Genomic DNA, 27978 nt, shown 5'->3' with positions numbered 1-27978 from the left:
TGATGGCAGAGAGGAGCTGAACATCTCTATTGGAATCATATTATTGATTTTCCTGCTCTTGTTGTGTCTCTGCAAACGGTCCAAGGGTGAGACCTTTTTTACTCTTTAATAAACCAAATATTCAGAGTTATTCTGATGTTATACAACAAACCAGCAGTAGAACAAAATGACCTACAAAGTCCATTAACAACTAATGTCTTTTTTACAGGTTTATGCTGCATCAGGTCTGTACATCATTCTTTCATTTAACCCCATCTCCAACATAAATCCTCATTATTTAACTTTTCTGTGTTAAACATTGTGTGTTTATGATGTTTTAGGTGGATCCAGTCACAGAGCAGCAGTCAGAGCTCCAGTTCACATCCTGGAGTCAACCAGAATGAAACTAACCAGTACAGCTCTCCTCTCCACGGTCAGGACTTACACTGATTCACATTTAATACAGAACTCTTTAATTACATGAACATTTATTATGTGTCATTTTACTAACTTCTTAACATCAATAGTATATTATCATTATTACTTATAATAACAGAAATAAAAATCCAAAGATCAAGCTTTCGATTTAGAAACTTCACAAGTGTATAAAGTGTATAAGTTTCTTGATTTTAAATTGTCTTAAGAAACCAGAGTGTTTTCCAGCATCATGTCTAAACCATAACCCCATGTTATTATGGGTTTACTGTAATAATAATAAAGCTATAATTGTGACAGATTTATGTATTAAATACCTCACACTCTAAATTGTGCACTCTTTGACTTTAACATCAACCTGAATAAGAAAAAAAACAGCAAATAAATCAAAATACAAAAGATTATAAAATTAGATTTTCTTTGGACGAAATTTTTTTTATATATGATTTATTTTTTTCTCATTTCTTTCCAGTAGATGATGTTTGTCTGTATGAGTCAATCAAACCCACTAAACAGACTAAAAATGGTACAGTATGACATCTGAAGCTGAAATGTAAAAATGATGTGATTTCAGAAAACTTGTAACAAGTGACTGATGTGGAATTATGAAATGTTTCAGATGCAGATGAATCCAGAGATGTCACATACTCTCTTATTGAACTGAAACATTTTGGGAAAAAGGGTAAGTTACACCAACACACACACAATGTTTAAAGGAGGAAAAACAGCTCTGAAGGTTTTGAGCTTCGTGTATTTTAGAGGATGACTGTGAGTGTGTTAACAGGGAGGCATCATGAACCAGAGGAGAGTTGTGTTTACTCTGATGTGAAGACAGGAACTGCAGGTACAGTCAGTGTTTGGACTGAAACGTTTTCAACTTTTAAAGATGAAGTTTCAGGCAAATATCTGACTGAGATGAACTCTGTTCACAGGAAAGTGGAGTCCTGCAGCAGCTGATGCAGCAGTTTATTCTGAGGTCAGTTTAGGAGCAGCTCTGGATAACGATGCTGCCATGTAGGCTGCATGCTGTGCTGCTTTATTCAGGAATATGAAAGATGGAAGAAAACTCACAATAACTGTCAAAAATATCAGACATGCTCAGTAGCTTCTGTTTTTATGTTATGAAATTACCCTTTAAGCTCAAACTTTTCTTTTTATTATTATTGAGTCACTTAGTAACGTTAGTTTTAGTTATATTTGAATTAAGGGTGGGACTTTGACATGTTAACTACAATTAATTACAAAAAATGAACTCTTTATAAACTTTAAAGCTGCATTTATATTCATGCTGGGTCTGCATATGGTAGGGTTCAGTAAAGATGATGCCAGTGAAATTTGCTCTTGCAATCCAGCGTATGGTTACGACCTTGTGTTGCAGTTCCTCTGCTGCGATAAGCACACAAATTCAGCAAGAAGCTCCAGAAATCTGAAAGTATATAAACCGACCAACCACAAGGAAGTACTTCACTGTAATCATGCTGCAAGCAGGGGTGCACGTCAGGGCTGGAAGAGGTGCGCGTTGAGCCTCTGCGGACTTACGTGGAGCATCCGGCAGTAACGCCGTAACCAACCCTATGCAGAGCTTTTATCAGAGAACAGTGGAAGCTGATAATAACTTAGGTTTGTTCATCTTTGGCCAGGGATATTTTCTGCTTATTTTTGTACTGTTTCAAATTTAAATGCAATTAAATGCATTTTTTTAGACATTACTAGAGCTTAAGTTTAGCATATTAATGTCTGTGTCTATCAGTCATCCATTAAAATACATTAAAAAAAATAAATAAATAAAAAAGCTTGTAGATTTGAGGTCTTTTTAATGAATGAAGTAATTATATGAGAAGCACTCTGTATATTTTATTTTTACCTTGATGGAGTTTATGTTATTGTATGTTTCATGTAATATAAATAAAATGGTAGGAATAAAAAGCTGATGAAAAGTTATGCAGCTATGCAGAAAGTGTAACCATGTAAAAAAACTGCTGTGTTCAAAGTTGTCGTAGTTCTGTTTAAAAAGGAACCAGAGGTTGGTTTTATTAAAAAGAAGAAGTTTTGTAATCCTGTGTTAGATGTCTCCTTGTTCATCTTTAATGTCAATGCAAATTAGAAGACTCATTAATTGTGCAGCAGAATACAGCAGACCTACCTACAGAAGCAGCACAGTAACAAGGTTCAGCTCAGCTCTGCTGCTCTGAGTTTGACATCAGTGTGTTGTCTCACACTCATCTGCATTTCTACTGGCTGCACCTGTGAGGGTAAAATCAGCTAAAGCTGCACAAGGTTTCACTGCGATTAATTCATAGGTTCAATATTCTTTTGTGTTGTAACTATGTTAAATATCCTCAATATGATTACATGAGTTTTTTTTAAAGGTTCTTACTGAGATATAGAGCTTCAGTTTGGTACAACACTCAAGATTTTAGAATATTTAGGAAAAATAACAAAAGAGTGTAGCAAAGGGTTTTTACTGAGTATTAAATTCCAAATAAAGTCAATATCAAAATAATTACAACTATAAGGAAGATGATGCATTGTGTGATCTTATCACTGAGTTTGTAATTCCAACTTTTTTTTTTTTTTTTTTTTTTAAACTTGTCCTGTCCAGCATCACAGCAAGCAAAATTATAGTCTGGTTGCTTTATCGTGCTGGACAAATTTGCTCTGCCATGGGGAGGCCTGTGGGTAAGGCTCCTCTTGAAAATCAGATTCATTTATTTATTTATTTACTTTGAATCACGGAATCTATGTAATCTTGCTGGACCTGACCGGAGGGGACAGAAAAAGATGGAAAATAGCAAAAAGAGCAAAAGGGAAAGAAGGAAGGAGACAAAAAGATCACAGACAGAAGGAAACGACCCTTCAATCCACACCATCACCAGACAACAAACTGTTACACCTGTACATGAACACATCAGAAAATTTCCTACAACTTTTTACAAATACAAAAACAGAAACACACACACAGAAAAAAACAGAGCTGCTAGTCATTAAGAGTTTTTAAATAATAACCAAATTGAAAAGACCTAACAGCGACCAATTCAGTGAATGTGTCAGCATGCAGAGCATGAGGAATAAGGAGTGATTAGTGATGAAGAATGGTGAGTGAGATCGTGCAAATGTGACCACGCCTCTGCAGAGATCAGAGGCAGACCAGGGCCAGAAACCCGGGCCCTCAGCAGCAGCCCCGGAGCACCAACCCAAGCTACCCCACCACGAAGATGACTCCAGCCCCCCATGGTCTTGGTGCACAGGTCTCAGTGGGCCAAGAACAGCAGCTGCCAGCCCCGCCAGGGACCAGCCACCCAGGGCAGCCCAAGCGAAGGGCCCAGGGCCCCAGGAGCCCAGAGGCGGCCATCCCACCCCCCAAAGGCAGAGGGCCCGCAACATGCCCCCGGCCACACACCGGGAGAACAGGGGTGTGAGAGGTCCCCAATACCCTCTCCCTCCCCGCTGCAGACTGTTTATGTAGTTTGTGTTGTGTGCAATTAAAATTGAGGGGCTGTGACCACAATGAGCCGGGAGCCGGGCCACCTAAGTGGCCCCGCCCGACATGCACTGCATGCCATGCCCCCCAGGTGTTGTTTGTGTGTTGTGTTTCTTGTGTTTTGGTGTCTCGGTGCAATTAAAACTGAGATGCGAGTCGCAACAGGGTGCATCCAAGGAGACAACTGAATGGCCCCCTCTGCTCCACCCCGCATGGCTCCGCGCCTCCCAACTCCCTACATGTGTGTGTGTGTGTGTGAGAGACAGAGAGAGCGGGAAGTAAGAGGGGTCCGGGGATGTACGTCCAGAGGGAAGCAAACTTCCCTCTAGATGTTGAGCCTCTAGTGGCATTAGGCACCCCCGCTCCCCAGGAGGCCCCCCAGGGCAAGACAGGCCAGGAGAGGCCGCCCCCCACAACCGGGCCATTCAGGGACCACAGCCAGTGAGCTGCCACCAACCCTAGAAAGTACCTACCCTCCCACATCCCTAACGGGGAATGAGAGGATGGGGACAGCGGCAGACCCACGGCCCACCACCCCCAGGCCCGCCCAGGTCCCCCCCACTAGTGCACTTAACCCCGCCCCAACCACACACAGAAACACATGCACACACCTATTTCCTTGCACACTCCTGCTCATCCTAACACATACAGGCCTCCTCAGCCCCACCCACACAATATAAACACTCACACAGCATACAACCCTCCCACTCTCACTCCCCAGACACACCGCCACTCATCCTAACACATGCATACGCACGCACACAAACGTACCTCCACACCCACAAATATCATCCAAAGTATAGACACACACACAACATACAAGCATCCCTGTCTCACACCCCAGCACCTCCCCTTATAATCCCCCGAATCCCACTCACCCCTCCTTCAAACCCCTACACCCATCCTGCCCCCGGGCCATACCCTGGGTCCCAGGGCGACAACCAGACACCAGGGCATGCACCAATCCACACCACGGCAGCACATCTGGGCAGGCCCAGACCCCCGGCACATACGGACCAACTTTTAATGACCTCATGTTCTCTCATGTAGTTAAATGTTATGTTGTTGGGTGATTGAGCCAAGTTAGCAGAGAGAGGCAGCTAGACGTAGTTTTTGCACCACCAGCAAAACATGGACAAATTTGTGAAAGTCCCAATACACAAACGATGATGAAAGAACAACAAACATTGCAACGACCAAAAAACAAACAGGCCAACAAAAGATAAATAAATAAAAGAAAACATATATATATATGTATATATATATATATATATATATATATATATATATCTTTACTCTAGTTTTGACCAGTAAAATGGTATTAACATCTGTTAGCATGAAGCCAAAAAAGTTACAACACCAATTTAAAATTTCTGTTTCTGGAACACACACACACAAAATAAATCCTGTTAATTACTTTAGGAATAAACTACTCAACTGTCATAAAAATATCATAAATATCACTGTTTTTTATTATTATTATTAAAGCAGAATCCGTCTCATCAAATGTTCAACTTACGTGTGCAGTTTCTCCATCTAAAAAGCCTCACACTATAGCACAGGAATTAATACTTCCCTCCACCACTGACAGGGTTTTAACTGAATTAGCAGCCAGTAAAATAAAGAAATTAGACTATTTCTCTGCCAAAAAAACAATTCCACAGCACATGTTTCCATGTTTCGTTGTAAGTGGTGGTAGGACATTACTGTCAAATTAAAAGGGGCCCTGCATTGGGAAACCACTGCTGTCATGTAAAGTGCTACCTGAAATTTCAACAGTGGCAAGAAGAAGAGGTAATGTGGAAACAGTCTTTAACAGATGGTGCCTCTGTCCGGTCCTGGTGTAACAAACCAAACAGGAAGTGACACGTCTTTGCCAGCAGCAGAGACCACAGATGAAAGATGTTTGCTCAAGTCACAGAGCAGATTTTGTCTTCATATGGGGTTAAGCCTTTCCACATTCTGATCAACAGGAAAAAATAAGCATGTTTACACTCAGTCTGATGGTTTCTGTGATGTATTTTCTTTCTGCTCATGCCTGAACCACGTAGAGGTTAGATGACATGATGAGTTTCAGCAAAGATTTAAAAATGGTGTCAGCAAAACAGATCTGAACTGATCAAATCTTTTATGTCTTTTTCTTCTTTTAAATCTGTCTACATTGTGTTTAGAGCAGGGATGTCCAGCTCTGGTCCTCGAGGGCCAATGTTCTGCAGGTTTTCAGTGTACTTTACATGCTGTTGGATCCATTTAATTTGAGTCAGGTGTGTTGAAGCAGAGAAACATGGAAAACCTGCAGGACAGCAGCTTTCGAGGACCGACTGAACATCCCTGGTTTAAATCATATTTAATCTTCCCATCATGTAAACACACAAGTCACCAGATTACTTTATCTAACATCCATGTAAACATGTCTGGTGGATTTCAGTCAGATAGAAGAAATATTTGTCCATGAAAACGTAATTATTCATCCAGCATGGAAGAATCAAACAAAAACCTTTTTAAACACTTTACTCAATCATTATCCTTCTAAGAAAACACAGACAATATTTAGAATAACATTTAAAACAAGAATCCTCAAAATAAGTACAGAAAAAGATCTTAAAGTAGAGGACAGATATCAGCCATCTCTTTTAAGAACTGTTCTGGTGCTGCACAAACAAACATCTCACACACATTTAAAGCTGGAGCTTTTGCAACACTGAGGACAACTAGATTGCTCACATGGTCATCTTTTTATTTTAATATTTCTAATACAGTGGAAATTAGAATGAACCAATTGGCATTTTATAGTGTTTGTTATAAGATTAGCATAATATTTTGTTTTTATCATAAATGCTGATTAAATAAATTAGCTACATAAAAAAAAAAACTCCACATTTCTTTTTTTTTTTTTTTTTTTTTTTTTTTTTTCTCTAACTTGTCTTGTCCAGCATCGTTGCAAACAGAATGATTGTCTGGCTGCTGTCTGGTGCTGGGCAATTTTACTCTATCAAGCAGGGATTTATACTACATGTATAAAGTCCCTCTTGATGACATGAAAAACTTTATTAAATCAGACTCTTAATGCTGGACTCGACCGGAGGGGACAGAGAGAGAGAGAGATAGAAAAGAAAGTAGAGAGAAGAGGGAGGGGAGAGAGAGGGACAGAAAGGGTGTGGGGAGTGCGGGTGGGGACTTAAAACATTATACAGAAAACCATGTAATCCATACTACTTGCAACATATATAGCTAAGATCATCCTGGCCAGTAGGTCATTACACAACTAGTTGATAATAGTAACAATAATAATAATCACAATAATAGTAATAATAATAATAGTAGTAGTAATAATAATAAGAGTAAGAGTAATAATAATAATAAGAACAGAAATAATAAAAAAAAAAGAAAAAAAAATATGATAATAGATATAAGTGAAACTGCTGTATTCAAGAACACGCGCAGAGAAACCTGTGTGGATATGCTGGAGAACTCGGCCACATGGCGACGCAAAGACTGTGTGGAGACGTTCAGGAAGGAGTGACCATGCAGAGTGATCATGCAGATGCCACCTCACTTGAACAGAGGCCAGAGTCAGGCCAGCGGTCCCGAGACCCAGGCCACCAGCCCCCCCGTAGGCTACAGATCCCGACCGGTCCACAGAGACGACCACTCGCCCGCCCAGGAAGGCAGCAGCAGGAGACCCCAGCAGGAGCCGCCCCGCGGACACAGGGCACCGGCCCCGGCAGGCCAAGGCCAGCAGTCCCCGACCCCCCCGGGCACCGGCCGCCCGGGACAGACGGGGCAGAGGGCCCGGGCCCAGGAGCGCAGGGACACCCCCCACCCCCACAGGCCAAGGGCCAGCACGCCACCCGGGGGGACCCGGCCCGCCCAGACGGCCACCGCCAGAGGCCAGCCCCACACCCCAGCGCCCAGCCGCACACCCCGAGAACCAGTCCTGCCCCCCCCCCCAGACCAACACACACAAACACACACACTCTCCTTCCACTCCTCCATTCATCCTCCCACACATACACCATCCAACCCTTACATACTCTGTCCTCCCACACACACACACCATCCTTCCACCATCCATCCTTCCACACACACACCATCCTTCCACCATCCATCCTCCCACACACTCACCATCCTTCCACCATACACTCTCCCACACCTACCCCATCCTCCCACACACACATCATCCCTCCACCACTCATCCTCCCACACATACACCATCCTCCACCTTCACACCTCCCACACACACACACACACACCATCCTTCCACTACCCATCCTCCCACACATACATCATTCTCCTACACATACACCGTCCTCCCTCTCCTACACCAAACATCCACCTTCACGTACCCCATCCTCCCACACACACACACACCACCCCTCCATCACCCACTCTCCCAAACATACACCACTCCCCCACACACACACCATCCTCCCTCCCATACACCATCCATCCTCCTGCACACACACCATTCTTCCACCATCCATCCTCCCACACACTACCCCTCCCTGCACCATACATTCTCCCACACATACCCCATCCTCCCCCACATACATCATCCCTCCACCATTCATCCTCCCACACCCACACCACCCCCCCTCCCACACACCACACATCCACCTCCACACACCCCACCCTCCCACACACACACACCATCCCTCCACCACCCATCCCCCCACACACACACCACTCTCCCCCCCCCCCACATACACACACACACACAAACAAACACCATCCCCCCACCACCATCCTCCCGCCACCCCACGCCGCGGGGGGACAGCCCCAGCCAGGAGGCGAGGAGACACGAGCCAGGCCCCCACCCCCCCCACCCCGCCCCAGTCCCCCACTCCCCACCCCCAAAACAGCACCTTCCCCCCAGGGCCAGCAGCCAAACCCCCCGGGACAGCCCGCCCACGCCCCGGGCCAACGCGACAGGCCACCCGGCCCACCCCGCCCCCGGGCCATCCATGGAGACAGGGGCGCTTGAAGACCCCATCGCCCCTCCCTCCCCCACTAGTGAGGGAATATATTATGTGCTGTTTGCAATTAAAAAAAGAGGGTTAAAATTGGGGGGCAGTAACTGCATTGAGGAGGGGTTGGGGCCACCTGAGCAGTCCCACCCACCTGACCTCGCATGTTCCACCCCCCAAAACGTGTTTGTATGTTGCAAATGTTATTTGTGCTCAGTGACTAAGTGGAATTAAAAGCTGGGAGGCATGCTGCCGCTCGGCGAAGCAACGGGGCCACTATGATGACCCCCCCTGCCCCGCCCAGCGCAACAAGCACACCCCCCACGGCCCTACCTGTGTATGTAGTGAAGAGTGGGGAGGGGAGGGGTCAGGAGATGTAGGTCCAGAGGGGGGTAAGCCTCCCCCCTGGAAGACGACCCGCCAGTGGCTTAGGGCGCCCCCGTCCCCCGCCGGCCCCGAAGGGCGTCACAGGCCCAGAGCAGGCACCCCAACCCAGGCACGCCACGAACCCCCCCAGGGGCCAGCCACCAGCCCAAGGGGCCACTTTCCTCTTTCTGAGTGGGAGGGGGGCGAGGCGAAGGAAGGGAACCCCAGGCCCCCGCCCCCAACACCCAGCCAGGGCGCCCCCCAGAGGACACGTCCTAACCCCCTGCAAACGCACACACTCCCTTTTTTTTTTTTTTTTTTTTTTCTCCCCAGCCACTCACACACACTCTCACACACCTCTATATACCAACACCTCAATACGTGCACATACCTCCACACACACACGTCACGCACATACCTATAAACACACACACCGGTGCCCACATACACACACACTCTCATACCCCTCCATACACATACACCACTACACACACACTCACATACATACCTGCATATACACACAAGCACCTCCATACATACTCACGCCTCCACCCACTCCTTCACTCCTCCACACACACCTCGACCTCCACGTGCACACACTCATATATACATACCTTCACACACACCCACATCCCACATAGACCTCCACACACACACCCGCACACTACTCACACACACACATACACGCACACACCCAGACCTTCATACACACCCACACACACATACGGCACACACGTCCCTCTACACCCACCCACACACCAGCATACCCACAGACACACACACACACACACCCACCCAGGTTCCGGGGCTGCGACCAAGCACCAGGGCACGGACCAACCCCCGGCACGGCACATCCGGACGGGCCCAGCCCCCCCCAGCAGCGGCAGACCCCCCACCCCCAGGAGCGGGGGGAGACCCGACGCCCCAGAGCCCGGGGCCCCCACCCGGCCCACCCCGGGCCCGACCGGCCACCCGGCCAGGGGCCGACGGACACCGACCCAGGCACCCCGGCAGCCACCCCCCACCGCCACGAGGCAGCCCCACCCCGGGGCCCACCCAATGCCGCCCGCCCAGACCGGAACCCCCAGCCGACCCAGCAGCGGAGCAGCCTAGATCCCCACCCAGGAGACAACCGGAGACCTGAAGCCACCAGGGACCCCCCACCCACATCCGCCCCCATCCCAGCGAAGCCGCAATCCTCCACCTACATTAAGTGATGTAGCCAGTCACAGGGGACCAGAGGGAATGAAAGTCATCTGACTGGTTCCTGGAGGAGGCAGACATTGTCTCAATGCTGATGTGATCTAACAGGAGATTTCTAAACTGCTGGATAGACAAATTATTCTTATCTTTCCAGTTCACAAGAATAGTTTTCTTTGCGATGCATAAGACTGCGAGGACCAAGTTTATGGAGTGTATTCCTATGTTGGTGTCACCCAGGTCGCCCAGTAGGCAAAGTGTGGGGTTTGCAGGAAAACTAGTTTTAAACCATTTTGAGAGATCTTCACACACCTTAATCCAGAACCTTTGGACAGGTGTGCAGGACCACAGCGCATGGATGTAGCTATCAGAGGTGTTCTCAGAGCAGTGTGGGCAGATATCTGATGGTGAAAGGCCCATCCTGAACATCCTGTGTCCTGTATAATGAGTTCTATGGAGAATTTTGAATTGTATTAGTTGTATATTTGAATTCTGAGTCATTTTAAACGTGTTTAAACATATTTGCGACCATCTTTTCTGATCAAAGTTATTAGATAAATCATCTTCCCATTTTGAAGTCGGGAGAGATATCCTGTCTTCTAGCTTTGCAAGTAATCTATATATTTTTGATAATAATTTTGGAGTATTATGATTCAGGAATTCTGCTATTCTGACAGGAAGCTGCAAGTCTAACTGTACAGGGGTATACTTCTTACATATAATTGATTTTAGTTGGTGGTACTCTAAGAATTTATTGCTGTTGATTCCATACTGTGAGACAATTGTGTTGAAAGATACAAAGTTTCCATTTTCTATTATCTGTCCTAACTGTTGTATTCCTTTAGTCTTCCATTGAGTGAAGTTTATCATCTTTTTGTTCTGCAGGATGTCAGGGTTGTTCCAGATGGGTGTAAGTCTACATGGAAAGAGGGAAGATCTGGTTATCTTACAGAATTCCCACCAAGCCATTAAGGAAAAACGGATGTTAAGGCTTTTAAAGCACTTATATGGTTTAATGGTTGAGCTGATGAACGGCAGGTCAGAGATGACTAAGTCCTCACACAAAGCCTGCTCCACATCTAGCCACGGCTCATCCAGATAACTGGGTTTGAGCCACTTGGAGATGTACTGCAGCCTGTTAGCTATAAAGTAGTTATTAAAGTTTGGTAGGTCCAGTCCTCCTCTATCTTTAGTCTGCTGTAAGGTTTTAAGACTGATACGTGACGACTTGTTTTTCCAAAGAAACTTGGATATGAAAGAGTCCAGAGATTTAAACCAACTGGTGGAGGGTTTAGTGGGTATCATTGAAAATAAATAATTAACTTTAGGTAGGATCATCATCTTAATGGTGGCAACTCTCCCCATTATTGAGATGGGTAAGCGCCTCCACCGTAAGAGATCATCTTCTATTGTTTTTAGTAGCTGAACATAGTTTAATTTTGTTAAATCTGATAATCTGGGGGAAATATTTATACCTAAATATCTAATGTTTCCTGTCTGTATTTTGATATTAGGGATGTTTTGTAGGTCACAGTTGATGGACATGGCTGTAGTCTTAGACCAGTTAATAGAATAATCAGATATTGATGAGAACTTATTAATAACCGTGATTGTCTGAGAGAGTGATGTTTGTGAGTTCTGAAGGAAGAGTAATACATCATCTGCATAAAGACTTATTTTATGTTCTATATTTTTGCCCTGGATTCCTTTAATTTCTATATTTTGTCTAATAGCAGCTGCTAACGGCTCTATGAAAATGGCAAAAAGTGAGGGGGAGAGTGGGCAGCCCTGTCTGGTGCCTCTCTGTAAGCGGAAGCTTGGAGAAGTTTGATCGTTGGTTTTCACACATGCATTTGGGTTATTATATAATATTTTAATCCACTCTATGAAAGAAGGTCCAAACCCAAATTTGTCTAGTGTTGCAAATAGAAACTTCCAGTTTACCCTGTCGAAGGCTTTTTCTGCATCTAGAGAAATGATTGTGGATTCTAGATTATGTAAAGTAGAGTAATCAATGAGGTTAATTAGTCTACGTGTGTTAGTAGATGAATGTCGACCTTTTATAAAACCTGTCTGGTCCGGATGTATTATAAGAGGGGTTATTTTTTCTATCCTTCTGGCAAGAGCTTTACTAATTATTTTCAGGTCTACATTTATTAAAGATATGGGACGGTAACTGGATGGAAGTGTGGGGTCTTTGCCTGGTTTTAGCAATAGTGTTATATTAGCTAAGTTCATATTTTGCGGTATTTTTTGTTTTTCCTGTATTTCTAACAACATATTATAAAATGTAGGAGCTAGCGTTGTCCAGAATTCCTTGTAAAATTCTGCTGAGTAACCATCTGGACCCGGGGCTTTATTGTTGGGCATATGTTGGAGAGCTTCGTGGAGTTCATCTACAGTAATAGGTGCATCTAAATTTATTTTATTTTCATTTTTTAGTTTTGGTAGATTAATGTTGTTTAAAAATTGTTCAATATGTTCATCTGTTGGATTAATCTGTGATTCATATAATGTTTTATAGAAGCTTCTAAACGTGTCATTTATCTTGTCTGGGTCATGGCTGATGTTTCCGTCTTGATCTTTAACAGAGGAGATTGTTGTTTTCTCCTTGTTTGTTTTTAGTTGATTTGCTAAAAACTTTCCAGATTTGTTACTGTGTTCAAAGTTCTCCAAGCGAAGTCTTTGCACTAAAAACTGTGTTTTTTTATCTATAATTTCTTTAAGCTGCAATTTAGTTTTCCTTATATTATTCATTGTGTGCTCTTCGGGGGAAATGCGGTAAGCCTCCTCCAATGATTTAATCCTGAGTTCTAATTCTAAAACTCTTGCTGTTTCCTTCTTCTTCTTATGTGAGGAGAAGGAAATTATTTTCCCTCGCATTACTGCTTTTCCTGCTTCCCATAGGAGACACGCTGAAGTTTCAGGCATGTCATTTTTTTCTATATAAATTGACCATTCTTTTTTAAAATAATCAATGAACTCAGGATCTTTCAATAAAGAGGTGTTGAATCTCCAGCTTTTACCAATCGGTTTATTATTTTTGTTTCTCAGAGTGAATGAAACTGGTGCGTGATCGCTAATGCTGATTGGATGTATCTGAGTCTCTGAAATGTCGCCCATTAGTGAGTTACTATTTAATATATAATCTATTCTAGAGAAGGAGTGGTGAACTGAAGAGAAGAAGGTGTATTCTCTTAGTTTAGGATGGTGAGAGCGCCAAGCATCGCAAAGACCAAAATCCTTCATGTACTGTTTGATAGTTTCTGACGACTGCCAGACTCGATGACTACCTGATGTGCTGCAGCGATCTTGTTCAGTCAAGACTACATTAAAATCACCAGCTAGCACTATTCTGTTATCTGAATAATTCTGGAGTGTAGCAAACAGGGAGTGGAAAAAGGAGGGATCATCTGCATTGGGGCCGTACACATTGGTAATACATAATTTGATATTACAAATAGATAATAAAGTTATCAGAAATCTGCCTTCCGGATCCGCTACTGTGCTATCTATGTCAAAATTTAGTCTCTTATTAATAAGAGTAGCTACTCCTCTTTGCCTAGAATTGTAACAAGCTGAGTAAACATGAGGAAACTGAGCTGTTTGAAGAAGGTCTATGGTTGAGTTTGTTAAATGAGTCTCTTGTAGTAAGACAATGTCAGCCTGCAGCTCCTGTAATTTATTAAAGATCTTCAACCTCTTCTCCCTGGAACCGGCTCCATGTACATTCCAACAGACGATTTTTAACATGGTTATTGTGAACGGTTTAATGCTTCATGCGTGTTACTGACGCGTGTGTCTTTGTGCGCCCCTCTTGCGTGTTCTAACATTTTGACACACCTGCAGGTTTTTACTGAAAACATGTATCATTGTGGAACATCTAATGTATATAAGCTGGAATTTATACAGAGAATAAAAACATCTGGCTCAAATAAAGGATGGATCCATTTAGAATTATTATTATTATTATTATTATTATTATTATTATTATTATTATTATTATTATTATTATCTCGCAGTAAGGATGTAACCTTGATCAGCTTCATTGCTGATATTGATCACACAGATGTTTTACTGCAGCTCCAAACCTTTTTCTACTAAATTCTTCATAAATGCTCTCCTGTTTAATATAATCAGCACTAGCTAAGTAGGGAAATATGCTCCAGCTAATCACACACAAATGAGACACTATCATCACGTGAATAATGGACATCTTAAACCACAACAATCCTTCACATTCAGGTTCTAAAATAGGGGGCAGTTGCCTCCCTTGTCCTGCCTGTAGAACCGTCCCTGGATAAAGAGACATATGTTGTCTTTAACATTAACACAGTATGAAACATGAAATGTGAAAAACTAAGTTCTCAATCTCAAAATGCAGTAGTTCACACACCTCTTTTAATTTCCCGTCTTTATGTTACTTTATTTACTGGAACATGTGTACAGACAATCTGAGCAGGTGTGTGTACATTTCTGTGTTTTTCTAGATTCTCTCTTTAAAACTTTCGATCCTGCGAACTTCTTACCTCCTTCAGATTCAGCTCGCAGATCTCATTTACTCCTGAACTCTCTCCTTCACCCTGCTTTTGTTTTAGGAACTGCTCATCTTAATTTGACTTTGTTTTGTGCTGGAAGGTGTAAGTTATGAGACAAAGAGAATATTTTGATAGACCATTTTTAATTGAAAATGGGCCATATGTAATACCTCAAACTATAACTTACAGTAAAGATACACTGCCTTCCAACACAGAAACTGTTTTAATTATTTATCTCTGATTATTCTCACATGTAATCATGTGCAAACTGGAAGACTTGTTATTGTGTGACTATAATGTAGACTCAGATTACACTACACAGTAAAACTTTCCTCATAGAAGCCAAAATCTTTGTAAACATAATCTCTGATAGATTCTTCATTATCTGTATGTGTTTTTATACAGTGTATTAAACACACAGCAAACAGGTCGATCAAACATAAACAAACATGAGAAACAATATGATCCTTTCTTTAGAAAGAACTACGCTGACTTACTGTTTGATGATAGCAAGTGTTTGCCTCATTCTACTGCCTCTTTTTTTTTTTTAACAAGACTCAAACACAGTTTGTATCTTAGTTTGACAGGTTTTGGCAAAACAGGAAGTGTCAGTGTGCTTTAGTGGTTTAAGTAGGCTGAGTGGAAAGTCTAAACTAACATGCACACAGCATTTCATCTCATACTGAGAAACAATGATTAGTTCTTACAGGTCTCTTCAGTTGCTGCAGATTCAGCCTGCCTCCTTATACGAAGCCGAAATTTCCTCAGATTGAATCTGTATCAGGACTGGATGTGAGGATGGAGCAGATTTTGCTAATTGTGATGGAGTTACTGTGTAAGTACATAATGTTCCCTGTTTCAGCAGTGCACATGAAGAAAAAAGAAAAAAAAAATAATACCAGAGTTTAAATTATAAAACTAAATAAGCAGAGTTGTGTGTTTTTTACTTTGCTTTCTGGGTCAGTCTGCTTCAACACATCTTTACTTTTACTTTTTAATTCAAATGTTTGCTCTGTGGATGAACCTTTTCCATCAAACAAATCTTTTACTTTTTAAACTTCTCTTAACCAAGATATTTATTTCTAGCTTCTTTACTAAATGTTCTTAAAGTGATTTTATTCTCTATAGTTTTGATATGTGATGTAATCTAATCAAATCTTATGAGATGTTAATCTCCCTTTCAGTGCTTAATTCACTTTTCCATTATGGACATGCTAAAGGTAACTTTACAACTTTTCTCTCTAATATTTCCACTAATATTTTGTAATAATTTTTAAAAGATAATTCTCTTATTCTTATTCAAAATCTCTTTCGCACAGTTATATTCCGGTCTGTCCTCTCTGTGTCTCCATCATGGCTGAGTCCTGGATCCTCAGTAACTCTGAGATGTGAGATTAAACCTCCGTCTGCAGGATGGAGGTTCTACTGGTATAAAGCTGTTCCTGATCTGTCACATAAGGGGTACAGTTGTAAACTGTTGCCTGGCAGCACCTATGGGACCACACACAATTACTATATCATTCAAAGTCAGACACACACAGCAGGATATGTGTGTAGAGCTGGAAGCAGATTTTATTACACTGATTACAGTCGACCAAAGTTTGTCTGGTCTACCGGTGAGTTGATCTTTAAACACTCAACAGCTGTTTTATCCCCCATTAGTTCATTTTTCCTATAAGACCAACCTCATCTTGCCAACTAATACTAACGTTTATGATGATTTGATTCATGTTACCTGCAGTACATAAAAAATAATGTATATGCACATTTAACTTGTGTATAGTCAATATATGCACATTACAAGTATAATAAACAAGAAAAAAGACATCAGAAGAAGAATAAAATGCTAAACAACTATATACATATCACTGCATTTTAAGTTATGAATGTAGAAGCTGTCAGAGTATTTTTTCCTTCTAAAAACATTAAATGTTTTCAAGGTAGAAATAATAGATTGTCTTAAATAGTGGATATACTGAAATGCTTTCACAAATCTTCAAAAGAATAAGCTAAATAAGTGAAATGAATAATGATGTTTATTCAGCAATGTTTGTCTCCTTGTTGTGTTTCAGGTTCTCATCCAGCAGCATCTCTCACAGTGATTCCTGACAGAGAGCAACACTTCACTGTTGATGATATCTCTCTGAACTGTGGAGGAAGCTCTGCTGAGTGGAGAGTGATGAGGTTTACTGGAGGAGGTTTCCTTTCAGACTGCTCCTCCTGGGGGACGATGACTGGATCTACATGTAGCTTAAACAGTCGTTGGTACCAGAGAGGAGTGTACTGGTGTGAGTCTGGATCAGGAGAGTTCAGTAATGCAGTCATCATCACTAGAGAAAGTATGTTCATGTTATTTTGTCCTGGATTTTAATTGTTTAACAGAATATCGTTTAATATAAAATGTAACAAAATAAATAAATAAATAAAAATAAGAAAGAAAACATTCTTATAAGCATTTATCTCCTTTTTTTCTGGTTGATGTTGGGGTAAATACTTGTTTATTACACAATCAAAAATTATTGTTCTCAACAGAAAACTCATTATTTCTGTTGTAAATGTAAATACAGATCAGCTGAAGTTAATAAAGTAGTGTTTTCATTGTTTGGCGAGAGAATGGAGGAATTGTTTAAATGTTTGCACTTGAGACTAAATATGATGTAGTGGGCACGACTTGTTTTCAGTTAAAAAAATCTTCTTTCTCTCCAACAGGACCTGTCCTCTCCGTGTCTCCATCATGGCTGAGTCCTGGATCCTCAGTAACTCTGAGATGTGAGGTTGAAGATCCGTCTGCAGGATGGAAGTTCTACTGGTATAAAGCTGTTCCTGATCTGTTACACAAGAACTACAGTTATGATCTGCTAGCCGGTACTGGCAATGGCACTGCACAAGATTTTTACATCATTCATGGACAAACACACACAACAGGATATGTGTGTAGAGCTGGAAGAGGAGACCCAGAGTATCACACTGGTTACAGTGACCTCAAGCTTATGTGGTCTGGAAGTAAGTTTGTTTTGTATTTGCTTCAGTCTTTGTTTAATGACTTTCTTTTTATTCATCATTTTTGTCTGTAACCTAAAATTCCGTTTTGACTCCAGAGACCACTGATCAAGTCTTACAGTTAAAAAGAAAACACTGATTGTGGCAGCTGGAGAAATACAAATAAAAAAGACAAATTAAATACTGCTGGCATGTTTCAGATACAGGACATAGAAGAACACTTAATCATTTAAAAATGGGAGAAAAGTTTGATTTCCTGGTAGAGATGATACAAACATCAAAACACTGTCCATCATGAAATGTTTCCTCTGATTCCACAGAGGAGGAGAAAAAACTTGGACTGAGGTGGATTTCATCCTCATTTCTATAAGTTTAGTGTGATTAATCAAAAATTTGTTTTTCAGATTTTCATCCAGCAGTATCTCTCACAGTAAGTCCTGACAGAAGTCAACACTTCACTTCTGAGGCTGTTTCTCTGAACTGTGAAGGAAACTCTACTGGGTGGAGGGTGATGGAGTTTACAGAAGCAGGACGTCTGTCATACCTCGGAAACTGTTCCAACTTGGAAACAAGGAATGGATCCTCCTGTACCTTCAGCAGTGAGAAATACCACAGTGCAGTTTGCTGGTGTGAGTTTAGATCAGGAGAGTTCAGCAACGCATTCAACATAACTGTGCAAGGTGTGTTATGACTCATGTTCTGTTTCTTTTCAGTTCTAACTAGTCTCACAGTGGTCACAAATGTGTTTTACTCTATTTACAAAGATGTGCTCCAATGTTTGGTTAACTTTGGTGACTTAAAGTTGTGTTTTCAAGTTCATATGAAAAACACTAAGCAATTTAAACATGTAAATCTTTGCATGTTAAAGGTGTCATTACCTGGTCTTTTCATGTATCCACTGTCCTCTACATGTCTTTAAATATTTCTTTAAAAACTTATTACACACAAAAAATCAAACAAAGAGCTTCTCCTAACCCTTTGCTCATACCACAACTTTATCTCGTGAGAGTTCATGCAAACTTCTGACTAATTAAATAATGTAAATGAGGTGTTGGCTGATCGGCTGGCACAATGCATGCACAGTGTGTCCGACTCACATCAACAGCTTAGTAATGGCGAGCAAACCTGACCGAGCAGCAGCTTACAAAATTCAGCCATTTATATTTGAACCAGACTCCGAGCCTGAGAGTGAAGATACTGCCTCTACACTACACTACACTACACTACACTACACTACACTACACTACACTACACTACACTACACTACAGCCTCTGTAATACTCACAGTTCACCAGTTTTAGCCTCCTTCAGGAGCCTAATTTCTGCCCAGTTACTAGTAAAATCTAGCCATAGAGATTGCATCCTTCACAACTCCCGTTTTACATACATGACGTGAAAATGTCAGAGAAATAAAAATAAAAATAAAAAGTTTGCGTGATAAAATCTAAAATAGGAAATGAAGCGGTAGTAAAACGTAGGTTTTTGTATATGCTAGTATCAGAATACATGATGGTCACCTTGTTAGATTAAATGCTCACATGATCACAACTGCTATGTTGTGGTAGGGAGACTAGCAAAGCTACATCTACAACTATGACCACACATCCATCATGACAAACCATCAAACATGGCAGAGCACTTTGCCCCACTTATAAAATAGAAAACACGTGGCTTGTTTGTACATTGCAGGGGGTTAAACTTTTATGCTCGTCCCTTAGCTTTAGCATTAGCTGTGTCAGCAGTAAAGCATGACTTTATCAGTAGCAACACTTACCGATTGCATTGATGGTGAGTCACTCAAAGTTGGAATCGCCCCTCGTTCCAACTGCAGGGTTGATGCTATCTTCAGGTGAAATTGTCCCAAATTGCTGAAACATTCAGGCGCAAATAGAGTGCGGCAGGCAGAAATGTAGGTACATTATTACCAAAAATGAATTTATTCCATTTGTCCCTGGTAGTTTGGTCTGCTACAGGGAGCCTAAAAACATGTTATTTTTGGCAACTGACAACCGAGCAGTTGACATGAGAGCGCTATTTTGACATCTTCACACAACTTGTTATGGCGACTGCAGCAGGCTGAGAGCAGGTGATTTTAGCCATGGAAGATGGACTGGCTTATTCAAATAGCCTACTGGGATGACAAAATCCTAGGAGCAAATTAAAATCATGTGTTTGTGAGAGTTTACTCTTGTGGTGTGAACAAAGGGCCCAGACAGAAAAACTCCATCTTCTTCAAAAGAAAAGCTTTCAGGGAAGTTAAGACTTCAGCCCAGCACCAATACACTTGTTTTAACTTGAAAAAGTGCAATTTCGGGGTAATGACTCCTTTAAAAATGTTTCCTGTACAAACACATTTTACGCACATAACTCATCTGACCCTGCTAGGACAAGGAAATAAAGAATAATCAAATGAAACCAGTGGAGGTTTTTACCATTCTTATACTTAGTGGTATTTATTTAAGAGATTCCACTCTTGGTTCTTGTGGTTAGTGTGTACATGGGTGATCATTGGCTTTTGGCCACAAATATGAAAGAATAAATGTCCAGTGTATAAGGCATTATAAAAATCTGCTGTTGAGTTGGTGAAAGGTTATTTATGAAGCGTACAGTTTTCTTTCTGTACAACAGATTGAATGTCAAATAATGATAAAGCTATCACCAACTCTCTCAATATTCTCTATTTAACAGATACAGATGTTATCCTGGTGAGCCCCGTCCATCCTGTGACTGAGGGAGCTTCTGTCAGTCTGAGCTGCAGACGGAGAGGACAAAACACACTTTCCAATGTTTCTTTCTATCGCAATGACAAACTTCTCCAACATGATGGCAGGGAGGAGCTGAACATCTCTGCAGTGTCACAGTCAGACGAAGGTTTCTACAAGTGTCAACATGCAGGAAAGACGTCACAACAGAGCTGGTTGTCAGTTACAGGTGAGCTAGATAAAATTATTTGACACCTATTATTATTGGAATAACTTGTAGTGAAAGGCTAATTGATAGTATTCATCGCTGTACTTATATCAGCTGTGTCCAGACCTGGAAGCTCTTCACTTCCTTTACTGCTGATCTTTGGACCAGTTGGTGGAATTGTTTGTATTTTCCTGCTTTTGCTGTGTCTAAGCAGACAGTCAAAAGGTGAGCTGTTTATAATTATTTCTATCTACTCCTTATTCCAATTTAACATCAATATTTATCTTTTTACAGATTCATGTTGGATCAGGTCAGTACAGCAGTTTTTAATTACCTCTCATCTTAACCATAAATCATTAGATCTTTACTGAATAAATTTACTGTATTTATTACATTTTAGGTCCATTCAGTCAGAGAGCTCCAGTCAGACTGCAAACCATGGAGTTAACCAGACTGAAACCAAAGAAGACAGCTTTCCACTTAATGGTCAGGACCTAAAATTGATTATTATCAGTCACTAGAATTATAATCATTAGCTACTAGGTGAGGGTCAGGGTACCTGGGTACACTCTGGACAGGTCACACAGGTCCAAGACAAACAACCACTCACGCCAACACTTACTCCTACAGAGATAACTTAGAACATGTTTTTGGTGCTGGTGGTGGACTAGAGACAACCCTCACATACACGGGTAGAACATGCAAACAGAACAGTACCAGCCAAGGTTTGAACTAGGAACCAAATGCAGTAGAGTGACGGCTAACCACCATGCAGCCACAGACTGCAAAAGGTACTTTCAAAGTATGTCTGACAAGCAGTCCTGATAAATGATGATAGCATTTGTTGTTTATAAGCGCTGCAGTCTTTCCTCTTTTACACTTGATGCTCTGTCTGCTGTGTTTTTCTTACTGTGTCTGTTACCGTCTGTAATATGTCAGCAGTTATACTTCAATGAAACATGTAGTACTACACCTACCGTAATCGGACACATCAAATATTTATTTATTTGGTTTTTCAAACTTTTCACAAGAAGTAAAGCAGATAACTCTAATTTATAAATTAAGAATCACTAATGGTTCATGTAGTGCATGGAGGGCAGGACTACTAATAGGATCTTGCTCCCAGCACAATATGGTCACTGCCCCTCAGTTTTACTTGCAAAAACAACTCACCACAAACAGTCATGAGTGGGGAGGAGGAGGAGGAGGACAATGGAGATCTGTCACACCCCTCTTCCCCAGGGCGTCACCGGGGGCGGGCAGGGGGAGGTGTGCCGGGGGTCTGCGCTCTGCCGCTGTCCTCCTCCCCATCCTCTCATTCCCCGTTAGGCATGTGGCATATGGGGGGTGGGTACCTTCTGGGGTCGGTGGCGGCTGCTCATTGGCTGCAGTCCCCGTATGGCCTGTCATGGGGGGCGGCCTCTCCTGGCCTGTCTTGTCCTGGGGGACCTCCCGGGGTGCGGGGGTGCCTAATGCCTCTAGAGGCTCAACATCCAGAGGGAAGTTCGCTTGGTGGTTGCCCCAGGGGCTGGGACCTAGATTGGATGCGCTAGTGGACTGCTGGCTCTGTGGGTGGTGGTGTGGTGTGGGTGGATGTGCTTGGGGCTCTCCGCCCTCTGATCCACCTGGGGTGTCCCCCACGGGGCATGGTTGTTGTGTTATGTGTGACATAAGTGTGATTGTGAGTGTTTGTGGGTACGGCACAGGGGAGGGTGTGAGTGTGGTGTTATATGGGGTGGAGATTGGAGTAGGTGGAGGGTGGTTGGAGGAGGTAATATATATATATATATATATATATATTACTTTAAAATGATAAAGACAGAATCTTTTATCTTTCAAACAAAGAGAGTCTTTTCTGTGTTAAGACCACAGAAACCCAAAAATGTTTTATTACCTCCTGGAATGTGTAAGAAAACAGTTCTTGGTGTGTTTCCAGATATCTCCCATGGAGGTTAGACCTGTAGAGGGTGGATTATCAGTTGAAGAAAAACACAAGTTTTGAAGGAAAACAATTTCAAAGTAGACAATGTTGTCGGGTGATGAGTTCCGTCTGAAGTCCATAAAACGTTTAGCTCGCTGTGAGGCAAATCATGACAAATTTGTTGTTGCACTGAAGATTAAATTTCAGAAACTTTCCAGATCTTGATACCACTTAACATCCCAAAATGTCCACTCCCTCCCAAGTCAGGTTGACCTGTGGCCTGTGTAGCTGGAACCAAGTCATAAAAATTCCTGCATGATGTCTTAACAGTCAGAAATCCTGACTTCTGCTAGGGAGAGGAGTTGTCCTGTCTGCAAGGAGGAAAATCCATCAAATGTTTAATTTAGTCAGGAGTAAACAAAAGTTCCAATCTTGATTTGCTTGGTGAATCTGCTACACCAGCATCTTAACATTAGCGACTCTTATGGAAAGGAAGTAAAGAAAACGTGCAAAACAGGACGGGATAAAACAAGTTCAGCTTATGTGATGCTGGTGATAAAGACTCAGCAGCAGGTGGATGGAGGACCTGCAATATTTAGAAGGAAGATTAAGTTTATTTCTGAGGGCTCCCACAGCTTTGCAGTTTTCCATGATGGATGTTTTACTAACAGTTCTAGTACCATCCTCCTCTCCCCTGAAATTCATAACAGAGTCAAATAAGTATAAGTATATATAAGTATTAATCAGTTATTTCAGGTCTTCATGTTCCCCTCAGAGCCTCCACACTCTGTGGCAGGAGACTGTACTGAAGATGGTGAAGCCACCACTGTCTTATAGACGGGCTGTAATAATGTCCTCCACACTCCACAAGTAGTCAGTCTTCAGCAGATGGAGGCAACTTTGACCCTTCCTCCTGCACAGAATGATTTTATTTAGATTTAAAGATATAAATGTGATCGTTCTACTGAGTGTTATTATTCCCAGCAATAAATATTAAGTATGTCCTAATTTTTAAGTTGTTTTATTTGCTTTTTGACAGCTGAGGTTGACATCTATGAGCCAATCATACAATCTGGAGACACAGGTACAATACATCTTCTGATGCAGCTGATTGGTTTGAGAATACAAGTGATTGCAAATGATTGATAAAAAATCCTGAAATATTTCAGATGCAGACGAATCCAGATATGTTATATACTCTGTCGTTGGGCTCAAACACTGTGGAAAGAACAGTGAGATACTTCAAACACATGTTATGTACAAAATAAAGAAATTGTCCAGAACGTTTTGACTTAAAACTATTTTTTCATGTGATGATCTTAACAGGAGGGCTCGAAGAAGCAGAGGAAGATCCGGTTTATATTAATGTGAAGACAGCAAACACAGGTAAAGTCAGTCAACCCTAGAACAATAAGGTCGGGTTATTTTCGTGATGTTGTACAGCTTCTTACCTGACATTAGTGCTCCGAAGTTAAAACAGCGTTTGTAGTGAAAAATGTCCTCATGCCATCACATAGCAGGAGGCTGCAGGTCAGCAGTTCTGTTTACAAGCTGATTTGGTTCACGTTTATTTCCACTAGATGGGAGCAGAGTTAATGGTTAAAAGACATCTAAAGCCTCTTGTGGTGTTTTTCTATTTCATGCTCCCATAGTTTACAGCACAGGACCTTCCCTTCCTTCAGTTTCCTTTACAGATAGTAGCTTAATAAAGCCAACTGCTAACCGAGCTGCAGAACTACAGAAAAAAGAAAAGAAAAATCCAAACTTGATTTACAGTGCTTTGTAAAAGTTTGCAACTAGCCTGTATTTCCATTAGTCTTGCTCACAGTCTGTGGTTTGTGTGCAGAAATATTCTTAATTTATGTAAACAATTGTGTGCTGGACTTTAAAACAAGTTTGTTGAACAAGAAAATGTGCCAGTGTGCAGCTGTAGAATTGTTCATGTCTACAGGCTTTGATTATCTGACCAATCAAAGCTTTGCAGTGTTTTACTGTCACTGAATGGCTCAGCTTGCTTTAAACTTCAGCTGAGGTAGAACCAAATAATTAAAGGATTGTAGTGGTTCCACACAATAAATAAAATAACAGCACCATGCAACAGAAAAGCAGTTCATTTATTAATATGGTTGTTAAAGTGGTTATTAAAGAACATAAAAAATATGTCCTAGAGCAAGTAAAAAACAAAACACAAAAAAGCATTAAAAAAAAAACTTTATTTAAATTAAAACAATATACAGTAAATGCCATTAAACAAGCAACATCCTGCAACACACAACTGTAAACACTCAAATTATCTACTTCCATATTACATTTCACATTTTATACTTTTATTAACAAATAATAAAATCTAATGATTGAAAGTAATACAAAACAACCATTTATGTGAAAATTACAACAGATACAATGCCCATGTGTTAATGCTGGCAGCATGTGGAGATTTTCTATTTCTTCTCTTTTAGTTTCTATATCCTGTCTGTGACAATACAGTTAAATATTTACTCATGTTTCTTTATTCACAGGGGGGTCACGTTTTACAGCAACTACAGTTTATTCTGAAGTCAGATTTCAAACAATTGTTTATAATGATGCTGCAATGTAGGCTGCATCGCTGTGGTGGTTTATTCTACAACTAGCGGTTATAACACATAAAATAATAAATAAACCATCCTCACATCTTTAATGAGTATAAAGTCAACATATTTGAAGAAGTTCCTCTGTGGATAACATTGATTTAATTCTTTATATCAAAATGTTTTCTTTTTTTACATAATATTTACATTAATTTAACATGAAGTGTTTTATATTTTCACTGTTTCATATCAGCTGCATCGTTATAATGTTTTTCTCACTGTGCTCAACATGTAACAACATTAAAACAAGTTAAACCTCATACTTTTCACTGTCAGCAATACTGTTATTATTTCACAATTTGTCTGTTTATTTGACTTAATATCCGTTTTGTTTTCACTAAACAAAGTTTAAAGAAACTTGATGTTCCATGCCGATGGATTTATTGATGTAAACCAGATTATATAAGTTAAGTTACCAGTTCCATCCATTGTCCCAGACTGAGCTGCTTTCATTTTCTCAGTGAGTACTTACCATGCATGTCTTTATGCTATGAATCATTTTTATGCTTTTTTTTATTATCAGACTTTCACAGTTTGAAACATGAAGGAGTAACTGCAGAAACACTTGAGGGACCTACATCTGCTTTATTACCAGCCTTGATCCACACTTGTCTCCTGCTCTTGTCATTCAACTGTGATCCTGTTGGAATTTTAACAATTTGTTTCCAAGTATTAATTATGTGTATACATTTGTATACATTGCTCTGTCATGTGGAGTAGATTAAGTTAATTTATCTTTAACTTTGTGCTGATAATTGTGCACTGATGTTCCATGATATGGTATCCAATCCAACCCCGCTTTATTTATAAGGCATTTTTAAAACAAACCACACTGGAACAGTGCTGTACAGAAAATTAAAATAGAAGCCACAAATAACAGTCATAGGAGCAGACACATGGAGTAAAACACATATCTATGACAATCTCATCTATGACTCAGTGTGATGATGACAGCTTTAATTATCATGTCCAGGCAACACTTACTGGAGGTGTTAGGAGGAAATGTATGTCTTTGACAAGTTCTAACAAAATAATCTGCTTGTGCCATCTGTAAATTTAACTGTAATTTTAGACAAAGACATTAAAAAGTCCAAAAGTTTTATATTAGAAAACATTTTTTTACAGCTGTAAATACCAATAACCTGAATTCTCTATAATGTGGCCATTTTGCAATTCTTTAATGACAACCGACTGTTTCAGATGAAAACACATCTGTCAATTTTAACAATTAGAATAAAAAAGAAAAAATATATTATTGGTAATTGACTTTTTACTACTTATAACATGCCTATTATAACTTACTCTGGTACTGTTATAAAATTAAATGTGTTTAAACCACTCCTACATCATGTATTCTTTTATCACAGTACAGTCTGCCCCTCTTCTGGCACACTACCTCTCCAGCTTTGTAGAGGTTGCACCTGAAAGAAACGCAAGAACAAAAGTGTAATTAACCAACTTTAAAATGATTAAATTCTCTGCTGATGGTGGTCAGAAATCAGCTCGGCTGTCTAAAGTCCTGCAGGTTGTGGTTTTTCTTTTGCTTCTGGTTGTAGTTTATAATTATGTTTAAAATCTACTTCTTGCAAGGCTATTAAAAAAAAAGAAGACATTTATATAAAGAAAGGGAAATAAAACTTACCTGTGATGGTGAAGGCACCGTCCGCTCCGTCCTTCTCTCACACTCCGAGCTCCTTCAGCAGTTACCCTGGCAGACGTTTGTTTCCCAAAATCTCTAAAAGCTAAATGTAATCCAATACAATTTGATGCTGATGTGATGCTTATTTTGTTGTCTAAATGTAATTTCGCACAATCGCTACAGAATCTCCTCTCAAAAACCCGCGACCTCCTCAGCGTTTAGAATCTGAGAGATTGACAAGCCCCGCCCCTTCGAAGGTTCCGATTGGTGCTCGATTCACGCTGACGACGTAACGAGGCCTCGGTTGTTCTATCACGTGGCTTTTGGCATGCTGAATCCTGCTCAGAGACGATGCTCACAACACTTCCGTGTCACATGCTCGACACGTGATCGAGCAGATCAGCTGTAAAGAGTCAGCTCTAATTGTTAGTATGTATTTATGTGTGTAAACATGAAAAGTTGCCATCATTACACAGACATTAGCGGTGTAGTAGAAAAAAACACAAGAAGTGAAACACAATAAGTTTGGTGAAGAATGACTAAACTTAGTGATTTCATGTCACTACATGATTTTCTAATTCTGCTCCCTTTTGTTCACCTCTTCAGCTACAGGAGTTAGTTTTTATATCTGAGCTCTGTACTGAACATTAACTGCAGGGATGCTGGTAGTATAAAAATGAAAAGGAAGTGTTAGAAGTGTTAGACTAAAAATAACTTGTACACAACATATAATCTCATGATTTGGTAGGAAATTACTACATTACTTATTATAAACTATTAAATATAATGAACAAGGGTTCATTATATTTGTAGATGTTTGATAAGGAAGTTACACAACAGGAAGTTATAATATTTCTAAGGGGTGTAAGGAGACTGAAAGACAAACTTTTAGACGTCTGATCTCGTACTGAG

At 40.9% G+C, this 27978-nt stretch overlaps 1 protein-coding gene and 1 long non-coding RNA gene across 3 annotated transcripts in view; both read left to right on the top strand.

The window, feature by feature from the left end:
* Positions 1–27978, top strand: part of LOC121639981 (obscurin-like) — a 146648-nt gene that overhangs the window by 104971 nt on the left and 13699 nt on the right. Inside the window, exon 9 of the mRNA XM_041985601.1 lies at positions 17039–17305. Coding sequence (XP_041841535.1) covers positions 17039–17305 — 267 coding nt within the window. The remainder of the gene's footprint in view (positions 1–17038; positions 17306–27978) is intronic.
* On the top strand, positions 211–1972 carry LOC121640072. Of its 2 annotated transcripts, XR_006010327.1 has the most exons (6): positions 211–224; positions 321–412; positions 887–940; positions 1034–1096; positions 1199–1258; positions 1347–1972. It is a non-coding gene; the product is annotated as an uncharacterized LOC121640072 (long non-coding RNA). The 2 variants fall into 2 exon arrangements; XR_006010326.1 differs by lacking the exon at positions 887–940.

The sequence above is a fragment of the Melanotaenia boesemani genome, chromosome 5, assembly GCF_017639745.1.
Source record: "Melanotaenia boesemani isolate fMelBoe1 chromosome 5, fMelBoe1.pri, whole genome shotgun sequence".
Classification (NCBI taxonomy): Eukaryota; Metazoa; Chordata; class Actinopteri; order Atheriniformes; family Melanotaeniidae; genus Melanotaenia; species Melanotaenia boesemani.
The sequence above is the reverse complement of the archived record's forward strand: the minus strand, read 5'-3'. Positions and strand labels throughout refer to the sequence as shown.